Source organism: Equus caballus, chromosome 6 (assembly GCF_041296265.1).
Source record: "Equus caballus isolate H_3958 breed thoroughbred chromosome 6, TB-T2T, whole genome shotgun sequence".
In the NCBI taxonomy this organism is placed as follows: domain Eukaryota; kingdom Metazoa; phylum Chordata; class Mammalia; order Perissodactyla; family Equidae; genus Equus; species Equus caballus.
Window position 1 is genome coordinate 98,141,117 of NC_091689.1, and position 17,708 is coordinate 98,158,824.

Consider the following 17,708-nt stretch of genomic DNA (forward strand, 5'->3'; position numbering starts at 1 on the left):
AGTTATTTCCACGTAGCCTCCTTCCCCTGCCTCCTTCCCCAGATGTAATGGCTAGTTTGAATTGTGTTTCCTTCTTTTCATTTTTATATTTCACTATATTTCAGTTTATACAGGTGCATCTTTTTTTATGTATTGTGTAGCAATCTTTTGGAAGCTGGTACTGTATATTCCATTGTTTTGAATAGGAAAAGCAATAATTTCCAGGCCATCCAAAACTGTAAACAATTTCCTAGATATTGCTAAAACACTCAACACCTATGTGATAATTTGCGAAGGATTTCTTCATAATACAAAGCATTTAAAACACAAGTTAACTAATTAACACATACAAATGCATCAGCAGATGTTTCCATTCAGTATATAAGAGTATTGTACAGTATTGTGTACAAATTACGTTCTTTTCTTTTGTACTACAATAAAAATGTAATGTAAATAAGCAATGAGGTACCCATTTCTTTTATTCTAGGTTACATATTATTGAAGTTTTTTATCCCTTCTGCTGTCAGGATGCCTCTTACAACTGATGGTATCTTGGAGTCATAGTTGTAACATTATTGTGTAATGTTGTAAACTTGCAACCTTCTCTTCATACCTTCTAATATGATTAGAAACAGCAGCAGCATAGAAGGATCTTAGAATCTGTGATACTTCGAGTATGTTAAAGATACGTAATGAATATTAAGAACACTTAATAAAATAAAATGAACAAGAATTTAAAAAAATGTTTACTTAGCAAGTCAAGAGTTGTCAGTGGATCTAGTGCCTAGAGCAGAAAGATGGAGGCTTTAGTCATTGTTGCTGTGTGGTGTTGAGTTAAGGTGAACAAGAGTGAGCGAAGGAAGGAGTTAGTTCAGAAGTAAATGCCTGAAACCAACAACCTGTGTCACGCTAATTTACTCTTCCTTGCTCTTGAAACTCATGGAGGGCCGGCCCGGTGGCTCAGTAGTTAAGTGCACACGTTCTGCTTCAGCATCCCGGGGTTCACCACTTCAGATCCTGGGTGCGGACGTGGCACTGCTTGTCAAGCCATGCTGTGGCAGGCGTCCCACATATAAAGTAGAGGAAGATGGGCACGGATGTTAGCTCAGGGCTGATCTTCCTCAAAAAAAAAAAAAAAAAAAGAAAGAAAAAGAAACTCAAAGAAACAAATGGCTATGACCTGTTGTCTGTAGCCAGAGATGAGGCAAGGAGATAGAAAAAACTCGCACTGGAGACAGGTCCCCTTCACTGGCAGTTCCACAACTGCTAACGTGAGGTTGCTCTTACAGTTACACTTTGGAATGTGGTGCCTCTGCTCATGATCACATTCTCACCGCAGAGGTCACTTTGACTCCCTGACCTATTTGTCATTCATTTCTCCTCTTTCTCTTCTCCCTCTGGCCAACCAAGAATATCAAGTTAAATGAATTCCCAAGTTCCTCATTGGTTGGTTCATTATTATGTGATGTTAACTAACAGTGTTAGCCTTTCTTTGTATGCATTATATATTCTGATACTTTCCCCCCTTGTTTACTGAAATCATCAAATGAGGTGACATTTGTTTTCCAAAAAGCAAGTTTCATCAAGATACATGGTTTCTAGCACCCTTAGTGTCCTGGTATTTTTTTCACAGTGCCCCAAGGCAAAAGAAATATTAACAGCTCTGTTAAATTAAGTAATTAGGTCCAAGTCACTTACAGCAGTATAGTTCACGTGGTATCCGACAGATACTGCTGTGTTTCCCCAAGAAGATTTAAAATATCTGCTGACGCCCCTGTGTGTTCACTGCGGTGCTCCTTTTTGGGAACTTAGGCCCTAGGCTTTTGCACATGAAATACTGTGTTCTCTTTCAGAAAAATATTGTACATTTAAGTAATTTGCCTCAGTCATGAATATGGAATGTATTCGTCATTAACTAGAAAGTTAAAACATTAGTGCAAAAGTTTCTGTGAATCAAAGAAAATATAAAAGTAAGCAAAGTTATCTTTTAAGTTATAATCTTAAGCCTTGCTTAGATTCTGGGATGATTGCACCATTGGTGGCAGCTTAGTACTTTTTCTCTCTGAATTCCCACATTAGGATAGAACAACTAGCTGGTACCACCAAGACCCATGAAAACATTTGTAACAAACTTGGTGATGAGGTATTCCCATGAACCTTAGAATATAAGCAGGTGAGAACTAACAAAAAGACCTACGTCTTAGTTTTTGTGCATAAGAAAGAGGAGAGAAGCGTTGGGGTATCTGGACCTGAGAATAGGAGCACCTCAAAGTGGTGAACAGCCAATTTGAAAGTGGTGGTTTGGTTAGCCAACTTGAAATTGGGGGAGGTTTTGCCCACTTTGTTGGATCAGCTAAGGGGCCTGGGGTGAGGCCTGTGGTGACTCAAGCCCAGCTCTGGGCTCTCAAGATTGATGCACCGCTGCTCCCTTCTAGACCTGCTGAGGAGGCGTTTCTGGGAGTGGAATCACAATTGAGTGGGATAGGACAACAGAGACAGAGAAGAGAGAAGGTCCAGATAAAAGGGAAAGAGGGAAACAGAGCCAGAAGAGCTCAGAAGACAACCAGTTGTATTTTGAAACACTACATGAAAACAGCAGAAGAGGGAGCTTTATGAAGTTAGAAAAGTTTCTGATTCACAAAAGTTCTTCCAGGAATATGTGTAGGAGTGTTTGTACCAATTTTGAGTCCCATCCACTGTGGTCGTATGGATCTGACATTTGATAATGCCAAATTTTAAATTTCTTTGAATTTATTAAGGTTTTGTTTGAGACATATTTCGCTATTGATATTAAGTAAATGAAGATACTCTCCTATATCTTTTCAAAGATTTTTCATTTTGTCTTTCATACTTAAATTTAATCCATCTGAAATTGATTTTTGTGTATGGTGTGAGTTAGGAGTCCAATTTCTTTTCCTCAGCATATAGATAATTATATTCCCATCATGTATTGATTTGTTCGGCTTTCCTCTACTAATCAGCAGTGCTAGCTAGCTCTGTTGTAAATCAAGTTTCTCTGTATTCATGGGTCTGTTTCTTATGTCTGTTCTGTTACTTTGATGTGTTTGTCTATGCCTGTACCAGCATCACATTTTCTTAACTACTAGGGCTTTACGTTAAATCTTCATGTCTGTCTATCCACCTTCATGAGTTGTTTTTACTTTCTTGGCCTTTTATTCAATGACACATTTAGAATATATTTTTAAAAAGTATTGAGTTTATAAGTGTAATTGCATTGGCTTTATTTTTATTTGGGGAAGAATTGATAATGTTTTTGGTATTCTTCCTCTCCTTGAATTCATATATTGAAGTTTTCTGTATTTTCTCTCAATAAAGTTTTAAGGGGTCCCCCCCCCCCCCGCATAATGGACTCTGGTCAAATTTGTACATAAGTATTTTTTTTGTTGCCCTTTTTTAGTAAGTGGTATTTTTAAAATTATATTTTATAGGTGCTACTGTTTTATTGATGTACCATTGACTTTTTAAACTGGTTATTATATTAAATTATGTTGCTAAGCTTTTTTATTCTTTGTAATTAATCTGTAGGTTCTTTGGGGATTCTCATGTAAATACACATAGCATCTGGAAATTACAGTTTTGATGCTTCCTTTGTAATTTTTATAACTTGAGTATCTTTTCTGAACTCACTAGTATTTCTGATACAATGTTGATTAGAAGTATTAATAGAAGCCTTTCCCTTGTTACTTGTCTTACAAGCTTCAAGTTGTCACCAGTAAATATGATGTTTGATTCAGGATTTTCTTTTTGTAGATAGTATACTTTATCACAATAAAGAAATTATTCATAATGCTGCCTTATATATTTGTCTTGCACCTTTTTCATTCTTAAGGCTGTTTACTATGTGCCTTTCCCCTTTGTCAGTCTTGCTTAGAGATTTGTCCATTTTACTAGCAATCAACTTTTAGCTTCATTTGGTTATCTTTTTAATGTATTTTTTCTTTTATATTCATCAATTTGTACTTTTAGTTTATTTCCTTTTACTTCTTAGACTTTTTCCTGTTCTTTAATCTTAAGTGTTTTTATTTCTCCAAACTTGTGAGATTTTTCTAGTTATCTTTTCTGTTGCTGATTTCTCATGTAACTCTATTGTAGTTAGAGAATGTGGTCACTATGGTACCAATTATTTGTTTATGTACTTGAACAAAATGCAGATTGACCAATTGATGGGTGTGTTGCTCTCTTTCTTTCCGTTAGATCAAGTTTGTTAATGTTGTCTGTGTCTTCTGTACCCACAGATTTACCATTATTATTCACATACTACCATTATTCATTCCTTTCTTTAGACCTGGATTCCACTATGCCATCTCTTTTATTTCTTTAAATTGTTTACATTTTCATGTTTAATATGTGATAAATCTGACAATTGGAAGTTGCCACAGATCATTCTGATGTCTTGTTTCTGCTGGTTCTCACTTATGGTACCGTGTGTGTGTGTGTGTGTGTGTGTGTTTGTGTGTGTGTTAGTGTTAGTGAAGTTAACCATTCCATGTTTCTTAGAACTCTGTGAGGATTCTTTGAGCACTAGGTGGAAGGATGTTTTTCCCAAGGGAATTTGCATTAGCTTTTGCCAGTGCCTAAGACACTACCAATCCAGGACCAACCAAAAATCTTGATGTTGCAGTCCACACACGTAATGTGAATTTGAGCTGGTTTATGGCTGTAGAGTCTCAGAAGAGATTTCCATTACCTCCTTCTGCTTAGCATCAAAATCAAGACCATCAAGAATTTTTGGTGCCCTAAGGAGTTACTGCAATTATGATGTACCCTTTTAAGTTACCTGCCTTATAAGAAGGTCTTCTAATAGCTTTTATCTCTTGGGCAAATACCCCTTTGGGGAGATAGGCTCCTGGCTTCTCTCAATTCCAGCTTATACTTTGTTTTTGGGTGCTGAGTCTCCCTTCATCTCTCCTTCCTTACCTTCCAGGCTCAGCAATTCATTTAAAAATAAAAATGTAATCTCTGATAGTTTTCACTGATATTTTTGTTTATACTGTATCCCCATCTAAGAATAATACCTGGCATATGCTCAGTTAATATTTGTTGATTGACTGAATCAGTGTTTCATGGAGCACTTTTAATTATCTTTGAGTGGAGCTTTTTTCATTGTCTGCCTTGCTACCAGAAACGTGTATGTTAATCGTTCTTTAGGTCTCAGCTGGAATTTCTCTTCTGAAGGGAAGCATTTCCCAGTGAGACCTCAGTTGTCTGTTCTCTTGTTCGTTGTAGTTGGGGCGAGAGGATAGTGTTTAGGGTTGTTGCTGCTTTTTGTTGTCGTCCATGAGCGAGGACATTTGCTGATTCTTCTTCCTGTTCTTTCCTTTCTCTGTCCACCCCTTCTCTTCCTTCCTTCTTTTTATCTTCCCTCTCTCCCTTTCCTGCCTTCTTCCTTCCTTCACTTCTCTTTCTTTTCCTTCCTTCCTTCTTTCTTTATAGTATCATTTCCCTTCTACCTGAAGGACTTAAAAAAAAACCATTTTTTCAAGTTTTTTTTTTTTAATGTGCTGTAACATAGGCAAAATCGTTTAAAATCTGTCAACTTTTATTTAAGGAATTTCACATGTTGTGATTTCTTCCACTGCTTATCACCTTAGTTCCTTCAAAGTTGGAGTCATTCTCTTCAAGATAGCCCTTTTAAAAAGAACTTTTGTGGGGCTGGCCTGGTGGCGTAGCGGTTAAGTGCACACATTCCGCATCTTTGGCGCGGGGTTTGCCGGTTTGGATCCTGGATGTGGACATGGCACCACTTGGCAAGCCATGGTGTGCGAGGCGTCCCACATATAAGGTAGAGGAAGATGGGCACGGATGTGAGCTCAGGGCCAGTCTTCCTTGGCAAAAAGAGGAGGATTGGCAGTGGATCTTAGCTCAGGGCTAATCTTCCTCAAAAGAAAAAACAACTTTTCCGTAATCCACAGTTGTCCTGTCAGTCCACAATTCTTTTACTTGGGCTCCTTTGGTCTCCACTTGAATATGGACATACTGATGACGTACCTCCCCACCTATAATCGTTGGGATCCAGTTTCTTCAAGTAAGTTACTTCAGGGCCACTTTCAGGGTCAGAGTAGGTCGATCTGCCTGGTTTTCAATTTCAGACGCCCTCTAAACATGAATAAGTTCAGATCGTATTCACTCCTAAGCTGTTACACCCTGGAATAGTACAGATCTGGGCGGTATACCAATACCTGAGAGTTTACAAATTTGACTGTTAGATCTTTCATACTCTTAGCATCTCTGTCTTTTCGTTCTTTCTTTCCCACAGGTCTTGCAGATAGTTCTGAGTCTGAGGCGTTTGCAACGCTGTGGGTCTGCAGAGTAAGCCCTGTTGGGATAGACCTCAACTAAAAAGCGTTTTTGTAGTGCATTTCTGATGGTGATGAGTTCTTTTAGGTTTTATATGTGTGAAGAAGTCTTTATTTCACCTTCAGTTTTGAAAGATTTTTGCTAGATGTGAAATTCAAAGTTGACAGTTTTTTGTTTTAGTGCTTTAAAGATTTTGCTCCACTGTCTTCTGACTTAGATCATTTCTGACAAAAAGTCTGCTGTCATTCTTATCTTTGGTCCTCTTTACATAATGTAAGTTTTTCTCTCTGGCTACTATTAAGATTTTTTTTGTCATTGGTTTTGCACATTTTGATTATGATGTATCTTGGTATAATTTTCTTCATGACTCTTGTCCTTGAGATTTATTGATCCTCTTGAATTTGTGTTTATAGTTTTTATCAAATTTGGGAATTTTTTTATCCATTTAAAAAATATTTATTCTGTCCCTGTTCTACTTTGAGGATCCCATTTACACATGTATTGGGTCACCTGAAGTTGTCCCACAGCTTACTGATGCTCTCTGGTCATTATTTTAAATTCTTTTTCTTTCCATGTTTTATTTAGGATAGCTTTTTATTGCTGTGTTTTCAAGCTCACTAATCTTTTCTTCATCGTGCCAGATATTCTAACTTTCACACGCAAAATGTAGTTATAATAACTGTTAATGTCATTGTCTATTAATCTGATCATCTGTGCCATTTCTGAGCCTGTCTCTGTTGATTGTTGGTTTTTTCCCTCCCTGCTTATGTGTTTTATTTTGCTGCTTCTTTGCATGCCTGGTAATTTTTCTTGGTTGCCAGTCTTTGGAAATTTTAGCTGTTCAGTGCTATATATTTTTTATATTTCTCTTAATATTCTTGAGCTCTCTTTGGGACACTGTTAAGTTACTTAGAAGCTGTTTGAGACTTCTTTCTCTTTTTTTTATGTATTTTAGTTTATTTTTTTTATTTCACTTTTTTTTACTAAGATTATGATAGTTTACAACCTTGTGAAATTTCAGTTGTGCATCATTATTAGTCATGTTGTGGGTACACCACTTCACCCTTTGTGCCCTCCCCCCACCGCCCCCTTTCCCCTGGTAACCACTGATCAGTTCTCCTTGTCTATATGTTAACTACCACCTATGAGTGGAGTCATACAGAGTTCGTCTTTCTCTGTCTGGCTTATTTCACTTAACATAATACCCTCAAGGTCCATCCATGTTGTTGTGAATGGGACGATTTTGTCCTTTTTTATGGCTGAGTAGTATTCCATTGTGTATATATACTACATCTTCTTTATCCAATCATCAGTTGATGGGTACTTAGGTTGCTTCCACGTCTTGGCTATTGTAAATAATGCTGCGATGAACATAGGGGTGCATGGGACTCTTGGAATTGCTGATTTCAGGTTCTTAGGGTAGATACCCAGTAGTGGGATGGCTGGGTCCTAAGGTATTTCTATTTTTAACTTTTTGAGAAATCTCCGTACTGTTTTCCATAGTGGCTGCACCAGTTTGCATTTCCACCAACAGTGTCTGAGGGTTCCTTTTTCTCCACAACCTCTCCAACATTTGTTACTATTAATTTTAGATATTTTTGTCATTCTAACAGGTGTAAGGTGATATCTTAGTGTAGTTTTGATTTGCATTTCTCTGATGATTAGTGATGATCATCTTTTCATGTGTCTATTGGCCATCCATATATCTTCTTTGGAGAAATGTCTGTTCATGTCCCCTGCCCATTCTTTGATCGGGTGGTTTGATTTTTTGTCGTTGAGCTGTGTGAGTTCTTTATATATTATGGAGATTAACCCTTTGTCAGATAAGTAACTTGTAAATATTTTTTCCCAATTAGTGGGCTGTTTTTTTTGTTTCAATCCTGTTTTCCCTGGCCTTGAAGAAGGTCTTTAGTCTGATGAAGTCCCATTTGTTTATTCTTTCTATTGTTTCCCTCATGTGAGGGGTTATGGTGTCCGAAAAGATTCTTTTGAAACTGATGTCAAAGAGTGTACTGCCAATATTCTCTTCTAGAAGACTTATTGTTTCAGGCCTAATCTTTAGGTCTTTGATCCATTTTGAGTTTATTTTGGTGAATGGTGAAAAAGAATGGTCAATTTTCATTCTTTTACATGTGGCTGTCCAGTTTTCCCAGCACTATTTGTTGAAGGGACTTTCTTTTCTCCATTGTAGGCCCTCAGCTCCTTTGTCGAAGATTAGCTGTCCATAGATGCGTGGTTTTATTTCTGGACTTTCAATTCTGTTCCATTGATCTGTGCACCTGTTTTTGTACCAGTACCATGCTGTTTTGATTACTGTAGCTTTGTAGTATGTTTTGAAATCAGGGATTGTGATGCCTCCGGCTTTGTTCTTCTTACTCAAGATTGCTTTAGCAATTCGGGGTCTTTTGTTGCCCCATATGGATTTTAGGATTCTTTGTTCAAGAGACTTTTCTCTTTTTTAAAGTTTTGTTATACAGAACCACAATAGCCTTTAGTCCAGGGCTAATTTTTCCCAAGTGCTGAGGCTGTGCTCTTCTGAGTACTGACCCCGGTGCCCTGGACAGTCCTGTGAGCCCTGGAGATTGTTTCTCCTGTTTCTGTTCTGAGCCTCTGGCACTTTCTTCACATACACGTGCTGATCAGGACTTAGCTGAAGACTCAGAGACCCCTCCCATCTCTAGAACTCTTTCTCTTTGCAGCTGTCTCTTGTCTGGTGCTCTGGCTTCTCTCTCAAGCTGCCTTGTCCTCCCAGCCTCCTAGCACTCTTGCTCAGGTCACTGAGATGGCTGGGCTCTGCCGGGTCCTTTCCCTGCACCACAGCCTGGAGGCTGCTCCAGGCTGTCAGCAGGAGCAGTTGTAAGGCTCTCATCAGTTCTTTCTCTTCTTTCAGGGATCCTTGTCTTGCACTGTGTGATGGCCTATGTTTGAAAACCATTGTGTAATATAGTTTGCCCATTTTTTAAGTTGTTTCAGATCAGGCAGAAGGCTGTCCTGACTACTCCATCTTGCTTGGTAGAAGTACTAAGATTTCATTTTTAAAAGATTCTATTTTGGTTGAGAAGATGAATGAAAAATCATTCCTGATAAAGAGAATAAGCTTTTGTGTCAGTGTTCAGTCAAGGCTTGAGTACTTTTTGTTGTGTAAGACACTGTGGTGTGCAGTACACAGAAATGTTGGGCCTGTTCTCAGCGCTTAGGTCATTTGGAAAGAAAGATTAAACAGTCCAAGTCCGTAAATAAAGTCCAGTTCATGTGTGGAGTCATCATAGCCATGATTCTGTTTTACCCAAAGCAAAAAATTGGACTATTTCCCTTAAATTCCCTCCTTCAAGATTCCCTAGAATCTAATAGACCCTGAAATGCAGTAGCTGTTTATCTTCTCAGCTGAGATAATAATTTTACTAATTATTATTCTTTACTGCAAAAATCTGTGTTCTATAGCATAGAATAGTATATTATCTCTGTATTGTTTAATCTGGCTCAGTAAATTAAAGACATTATATTACATGTGCTAATGAAAATAGGAAGGTATTTCTTTAAGGAAACAGAAAAGTAAAGATATTTCTTATTTAGAACCAGAAATCCTAAGAGAGACTGCTTGGGGCATGTGAAATTTTAAACCTATTCTTTTCTACTGGGATAAAGGCAATGTAATAAACCTGAAAGACTGTGATTGGTAGAGTGAAGGACCCTGATTTTGAGACATTATTCTTCACTTTCTACCTTTATCACTTTGGACCAGTTGGGTAAAGTCTTTGAGACTGTTCATATTTAAGAGTGAGATCTTTAAAAGATGATTGGTTTGCTTGTAGAGCGTTTCACTTACCCACTGTAGTACAGAAGAAATGAAGAAAAATCGCCAGTAGAACATCACAGTATTAGGTGCCACAGGCAGTGTCCACGGTGAATGCTGTAATCAGTGGGCAGAAATTTAGGGACAAACAGGTATTTGCATGGTCTCAAAGTACTTCTTTCAAAACATTTATTCTTTAAAAAGAGAAAATAGTAATTTATAGTGGAGAAAACTGGCAGGTGCACCAGCTTAACCATGATCAAGGTTAATATCACCTATAGTAAGACATACTAACATCACATGCACCTCTGTGGTGATGTGGCTTTAAAAATGCATAACCTCAGTCATCTAGTCCTGAGAAAGCATCATACGTACCCAAATTGCAGGGCATTTTACAGTGTAGTTACGTCAGTATAACTGATGACATCGGTGTTGTGAGATACAAGGAAAGCCTGAGGTATAGGCCGAGGTTGGAGAAGACTAAGGACGCATAAAATTCAGTGTAATGTGGATCCTGGAATAGAAAAGGACATTCGTGGGAAACTGGTGAAACCCATGTAAAGTTGTTTAATTAATAGCTAATTTCTTAGTTTTGATACTTGTCCTATGGTTGTGTAAGATGTTACCACTAGGGGAAGGCAGAGTGTATGGGAACTCTACTATTTTTGCACCTTTTCTCTGAGTCTAAAGTTATTTCCAAGTAACAAATTTTTAGAAAATGGTAACAGCGTTGTTAACATGTAGTTGAGTTAGCTTTTTCATTGGGGAGAGCCTCATTTTGGTAGTGTTTGACATTCCTTTCTCTGGAGCAGTTCAGTTTTTCCACAGAAAATGTAGAGTTTCAGAGCAGGGTAGAGGGATGGTTCTTACATCTGACTTGTAGCATTCTGTAAGCAGGGTAAGGAAAGAAAGCTGAGGATCCCACAGTTCAGAATGTAGATCTTTGTCTCAATTTGCAAGCCCCTGCCTCACCCCCCACCTACCCTTTGGCTAAGATCCAAAATTTGGAGCCTGTCTGCTTGAGTTTTTCTGGAGAATAAACCTTTGGTATCTTTTTGAGATTACAGGGGCTGAGTCTTCTCCATGATCACTGTGACAGGGAGACGTCTTCAGTCTAACCCTTTATAGACTATTCTGAGGCCCAGTTTGAGGGAATAGTAGCATCTTTCAGAGGTTTTGTTATGATAGGTGAGGTAATGTATATAAAGTGCTGTGAGCGGCACTCACCGTTTGTTAGACACTCGGGACATAGCACTGCGTGTTTGTGCCAGGCCCACTGTGTTAGACTGTGCAGAAGTGTGCTGGTCGCCAGCTCCAAGAGTGTGTACTCCCCGTGACTGCAGTGCAGCCTAGTGGCTCTAAGTGGTATAATTCTCCCAGTGGGATTTTGTGGTAGAAAAGAAACATTTATTGTCTTATATTGAACTGTAAGTCTGAAATAGTCTTGAAACAACTTTTTTAAAAAAAGGTACTCTAACTTGAGAAAAAATTTGGAAATGGAAAAAATATTTTTTAATCTCCAAATCCTTATGTCATACCACATAAGTATGACATTCTAACCGCTGAAAGTTTCTTATAGTCTATTAGGTATTTTGGAAGTGGTTGTCAGTTTCAATAGGAAAAGGCATTAAACAATTTTATTCATATGTGTTTGAGAAATGTAAAATTTAACATTAATTTTCTGCATAATTCCATTACTTTTTCAAATAATGGTCATGCTCATACAATTTTTCCATGGACTGTGAGCGCTGCTTTGGTCAGTTAGGGTCAAGTAACACCCAGGTAACAGCAGGCGTGGAGGAAGAAGAGGGCACTTTATGGTATGGGCCTGCTCTGTGCCAGGCACTGTTCCAGATTGTATGGAAACAGAATATTCTCGTGGAGCTGACATTGTAGAGCATAGGAAGACATTAAACGAAATAAATAAAATGCATTGTGTATAATACAATGATACCTGCTGTGAAGAAAAAATTAAAGTAGGAAAGGGTTTAGAGAATGCCAAGGGGCCGGAGAAAAGGGTAGTATGATTTGAAGTGGAGTGGACAGGGAAGTCCTCACTCAGACAACTCAGTACTTGAAGTGAGGTGAGGAAGGAGGCCATGGAGGTATCAAGGGAAGAGCGTTCCTGGAGGATCCAGCAAGTGCAAAGGCCTGGAGACAGGAGCAGGCCTCGTGTGTTTGAGGAGCAGCAAGGGGGGTCAGTGTGGCTGGAGCACAGTGGGAGAGGGGAATGTCCGAGCTTAGAGGGATGAAGGGTAAGTGCCGTGAGGGCTCGAGGCCACGGTGACGGTGCAGGGAGCTGTTGGAAAGGTGTTTTCACCTCTGCTCCCTTTGGCTTGAGGTGTTCCTTTATTCTCAGAATCAAATGGGTAAAGTCAATGAGAGTGTAAATGTAATATTGAGCACACTACATAGTAGATGCTCACTGAATGTTTATTGACTTACTTTAGATCACAAGGCATTTAGAAGTAATTTAGACCTCCTGTGTTCCCTTGCTGAAGCAATGCTTTTCATTTTTATAACTGTTTCATGTAACATAATTCAGGATTTGGATACTTGTCTATATTTACTGTTTTAAAATATTTGCCACCTTCAGTAATATTTATGTTACTAAGTAGAAGTCATCTTTAAATAACTTAAATAAGCATCTATTTTTATTAGCCTTAGTATTCATAATAGTCAGAATCTAGTTTTCTTTGAATCAATAATTCACTATATTTTATATTTAAGACAAGGATTCACATTTTTATAAAAGTGAATAAATCACATTTAAATCCTATATTTAGATTGATTTCTTTAAAAATCTTTGTTTATCTCTTTATCATTTAGTTTGATTAAAGTTATTTTAATTGAGGAGTCTATTTGTTTTTATCAGAGTGAAACACTTTTAAGAAATTCATTTCCTCCCAAGGAATATACTTATACCAAAAGTTATCCCTGGTTTTTAAAAAGCTCACTGGTCCACTTTTAGGAATTTAAATACATCTTTTTAATATATTGTCTTAGATGTTTTCGTGGCCAGGTAAGCCCCATCCTTTCGTTTTCCTGAAAAGTGTGCAAGTTTATAGAAGGCTCTGCCCTGCTCCCCTTTTTAATTAGAACTTTGAATCAGTCTAAGAGAAGATTCTGGGGTTGGGGAATAATGAAGATGTGAACAGGGAGTCATAATGTTGAAACTGGACGTTCAGATCTTTATAGCATGATTTCCTTATTTTTCAAAGAGCAGAAGAATCCCATCGTTTATCATGTTCTGGTTGGACTCCTTTCTTATCGTTTGCTGGAGTTTGAGCTTCCGAGCTATGGTGTCAACCCTGCTGTAGTATCTCAGGGGAGCTCCTAGTGTGGGGCTGGTGCCATGGCTCACCCTCCAACCTTTCCTTCTTCACTTCAGCCTCCAGCTCTGAGCTTTCCCATCCCCAGAGTAGCAAATGTTGAAAGAAGTTGCGCAGGTGAGTATGTGGTGGGAAAGGCTGGGGGAAAAATGGTACTGTCATCAGTGTTTTGAGGGTGGATGGGGGCCGTTTTACCAGTGAGTTGTGCTTTTAGTTTAAAAATATGTTGCATATAAATTATTTTTCTCATAAAACTGTCACATAAATTATTAAATAAGTCTAGTGTTCTAAGAAATAATTTTACTTCTTGTTAGATGTGAAACAGGGAAAACCTTAAAATGATTAAATCATTACTGTTGTAATGCAAAGGAAGGTTGTTAGATTTCCTTAAAACACCTTATTCTCCACAGTGCATAGCAAGACCAGAAAACTCATTTTCAGAAAAGAAGCTAAGAAAAAAAGTTGAGGAAGGCATAAATCCGTAGACAAAAATTTTGCCACGTGTAACTTGGTCTCAGAATGAGGCAAGTTTTAGTTTCTTTTCAGTGGCTTTAGACATGCTGTTCTTCTCTTTCTCAAGGTTTTAAGCAGGTAGCTATATTTTTAATCTCTGCAGGGATAGATACTTCAAACATCTTTTTCTTTGAAGTCTAGATGGGAAGACGAATATTTTTACTCATCTGCAGGTTCAAGGTTAACAAAAACAAGTATAGAAGCAGTGAAGGCACGATATCTGGTACAAAGTGCAGCAAATATATACAGAATGAATAAATTCACCAAATCTTGTGTATGTGTGTGTGTGTGTAAAATGCCAACACTCTTGGCATTTTCACCTTGTCTGCCTTGTACTGACAACCGTAGTCTAATGTTACAGATCTTTTTCCTTAATGCATGATTTTTAGAAATAATTTTGTAGCAGTGTAGTCCAGGTCTGCACTACTTTGTTTGCTAGTACTGTCTTTTTAAGCTTTTGCTTCTCAGAAAGCCTTCAACAGCTGTTTCTTTAGTTGTCCCAGATCCGTCCACTGTAGTTCTCAGTCACCTGGTTTCTAGATTCTTTGTGCATAACAAGAAATTCAAAATTATACCCAGGAAAAATTGACTTAATATGGCTTGTGATTACTAACATTTCTTCACAGAGGAAGTGTGTGAAACTTGGAGAGATTGGGACACCAAGTATTTGGCATTTTACATCTCAGAACAGATCCTCAAAATACGGACTCCTCAGCAGTGTATCTCTCTTCTTCCTGTCCTAAGTTCTAGAGCGTTTTTCTTTTACTGGGAGCCTTGTAGAAATACATATCCCCCAGCAAAGCAGACCATACATCCAGTTTCTTCTGGTTCCCTTTCTCCTTCCCTCTTTATTAGACCGATCTCCTTCCCCCTGTAAGGATTGGTTTAGGGTATTCATCCTCATTTAAAAATTTCCTTTATGCTTAGAGGATTTGTTTTGTATCCTTCACTTAAAGGTTTTGTACTGTTACATGTCCTTCCACTTGTGTTTTATAAATTTATTCCTAATATTTAAAGATAAAGTACTGCTTGTTTTAATTTTAGCCCCTGTTGTGTGAGTTCTCAACTCTGACTTATTGCTCATAAGGTGTACCAATCATGGTTGGTATATTGTTGTATGCTTTTTTCTGTGGATCAGCACTTTTTGAATTATTAGAGTTTTGGTTTTAGGATGATGCAGTTACCTTTTAAGGCTTTTTTGTTAGTGGTTCAAGTTTGAATCTGTATAAGGCATATTGATAGAGGTGATTTTAAGATTTTGGAAAACCGCAAAGTCTGTTCTTTAAGTTGAAGCATGCTCGACATCTTCCCCCTAGAATAAAGGCAAACTGATAGGGGCATTTATAGATTCTTGTTAACACTCTTTGTAGATGTTTTGGCACGTATTACGGGATAGTATGCATGGTTTTTGGGAATATCATCTGAGTAAAACAGCTCCAGACAACAGATTTCGGCAAACAGCCTTTGGATTAGGAAGAGCGATGTGTTCTCTTCTCTTCATCTGCCTTCTCCATCTTTTTCTCAGATGTGGGCTGCCCTGGTATTTTGGATGGGATGTCTTATAAAATATTCCTGTAACCCGTGGAAAGTACTCTGTGCCAGAATATTTACCTTTTCTCCAAAATAATGACTGTGGATGTGTTCATATAGGCCCCCAGTTTTCTGCTGCATCAATTACCAAGCAGAGTCATGTTTCCTCTGCATCTACTTATTAACTGGCTTTTCAGTGTTCGTTAAGGCTTTTATTGCTCATTTATGAGTCCTTCTGCATTTGCTAAAACTATGAAATGATTTGCTTTTATTTATTTCCATGCTATCGATTCAAGTTGATGAATTTAGAAATTCTACCTTTACAATTTATCAGAACTTCTCACTTTTCTTAGATCCATCCTAAGCAGATTCATAAACCATTCATTTTACATTTTACTTTTATCATATTATAAACATCAAACCACAGTATTCTAGAACTAGTAGGTCTTCAAAGGTAATACATTTCTTACATGAGGAGAGAAAGATCATTTGTTCCTTTTCTAAAGATTTTCAGATACTAAATTCTTGGTTCTTTGAGAAGCTAGGGTGTTTTTTTTTTTTTTTTTGGTCTGATGTGTGTGCCCTTTTGTCCTTCATTTAAGCACATTTCTTTTTTTGGTATTTTTCAGGAATGAAACAAAATTAGGATTATTTATAACAGCTGTGAAGCAGGATTGGCGGCTCAGAATCCCGTTACTAAAAAATACTGCTAAAACAAAAATTCCTTGGGTAATAAATCTTTCTAGGTTGTAGTATATAATATTTGATATGGGAATATTCTAGTTCCATAGAATTTGGCTAGTCTCTCAGTGAAATTAGACCTGTCAGCTTAACCCTTCTAAAGGGCAATAATAAAAATATCAGATTTTTGTCTTCAGATATTGTGGCTTCTCATGATTGGCTTCAAACTTTGATTGGCTACATCTTGATAAAGACAGATAAATGTTAATGGCAGTTGGCAGTGATTTTTATTAATTAGTTTCTGTCTACTTTGTAGATAGCAGAGAACTCGTGTGTATATGTACGTCTACTGTTTGCTCACAGCAAATATGGAATTGGGAGGGGAAAAGTAAGCAAGAAGTCAAATTCTGTATTCAGCAATGAGAGTGAATTGGTATAATCTTCATTAGAGAAATGGGGTAAGAAAGAACACCCTCCCCCATGCCACCCCATATGACCTGTAGTTGGCCCTCTTTATCCTTTATAATACAAGATGAGTGCAAACTCTGTGGCTGGAAGTGAAAATCGTTGTCTATGAAGACGTGAAAAGTCTTTATACTTGCATGTTATGAAATGGTTGATTTTATGATGGGACACATACATCAGCATGTTAACAGTAAAAACTCCTGGCTACATTATAGAGAGAATCCACAAGAAAAATGTTGCCATTAGGGGTTTGTTCTTGTTTTAACCCAGTTTCTAGATGTTTCCTACATATTTAATGCTACAATGTGCATTTCAGGAGCTTGGAATGAAATTTAGGGTTTTGATATATCATCCTAATTCCTTGAAGGATTAAATTATGTTCAGTATATTTAGAAAGTACTTAAAAATATTCATTTGGAATTTGGAAACAGTAATTACTTTTTAATTGGTGTAATAGTGTTCTTTCTTTTTTTTTAAAAAAAAGATTTTATTTATTTTTTATTGTTCCTTCTCCCCAAAGACCCCACATTACATAGTTGTATATATTTTAGTTGTGGGCCTTTCTAGTTGTGGCATGTGGGACGCCACCTCAGCATGGCTTGATGAGTGGTGCCGTGTCTGCGCCCAGGATCTGAACTGGTGAACCCTGGGCCGACAAAGTGGAGCGTGCGCACTTAACTGCTACACCACCAGGCCAACCCCCATCACCTGGATTTCTACACTCTTGCCCTCTTAGCCTGCTGTTGAAGTCCAGCCTCTTTTTCCTCACCACCTTTCACTTTCCTTCCAGACACCCTCCCTGTTGGCTATATTGAAAGTTTTGTTGTCTTTTGTGGCTTTCACTTCTGAGCTTGTGAGCATGCTTTCTCTTATGCCAAAGTTTGATTCCACCTCCCACACTTCTACTTTTTTTTGATCATGACTTTGTTCAAACAGGACTTCCTTTATAATAAAATCTTTCTGTTTCCTGCAAAGTTAGATATTCCCTAGTTTGTGTTCCCAAAGCACCTGTACAGATTTTCATGTGGTGATTGTCTTTATTTACAGGTGAGTCTCCTAGCTAGACTTTGAGCTTGTTCAGGACTTGGGGCTGTTAC

At 37.8% G+C, this 17,708-nt stretch overlaps 1 protein-coding gene across 36 annotated transcripts in view; it reads left to right on the forward strand.

Annotated features, from left to right (window-relative positions):
- CNOT2 (CCR4-NOT transcription complex subunit 2) overlaps positions 1 to 17,708 on the forward strand; it is a 110,861-nt gene that overhangs the window by 44,392 nt on the left and 48,761 nt on the right. For 9 of the 36 annotated variants that reach the window (XM_070271949.1, XM_023644004.2, XM_070271950.1 and 6 more), the window contains one exon: positions 13,482 to 13,539. The exons of 13 other annotated variants lie outside the window; for them this stretch is intronic. In XM_070271949.1, coding sequence (XP_070128050.1) covers positions 13,519 to 13,539 — 21 coding nt within the window. In that variant the 5' untranslated portion in view covers positions 13,482 to 13,518. Of the gene's footprint in view, positions 1 to 13,311; positions 13,540 to 16,462; positions 16,605 to 17,708 lie in introns of all 36 variants that reach the window. 14 more of the 36 variants (XM_070271956.1, XM_070271951.1, XM_070271937.1 and 11 more) reach the window with 4 other exon arrangements.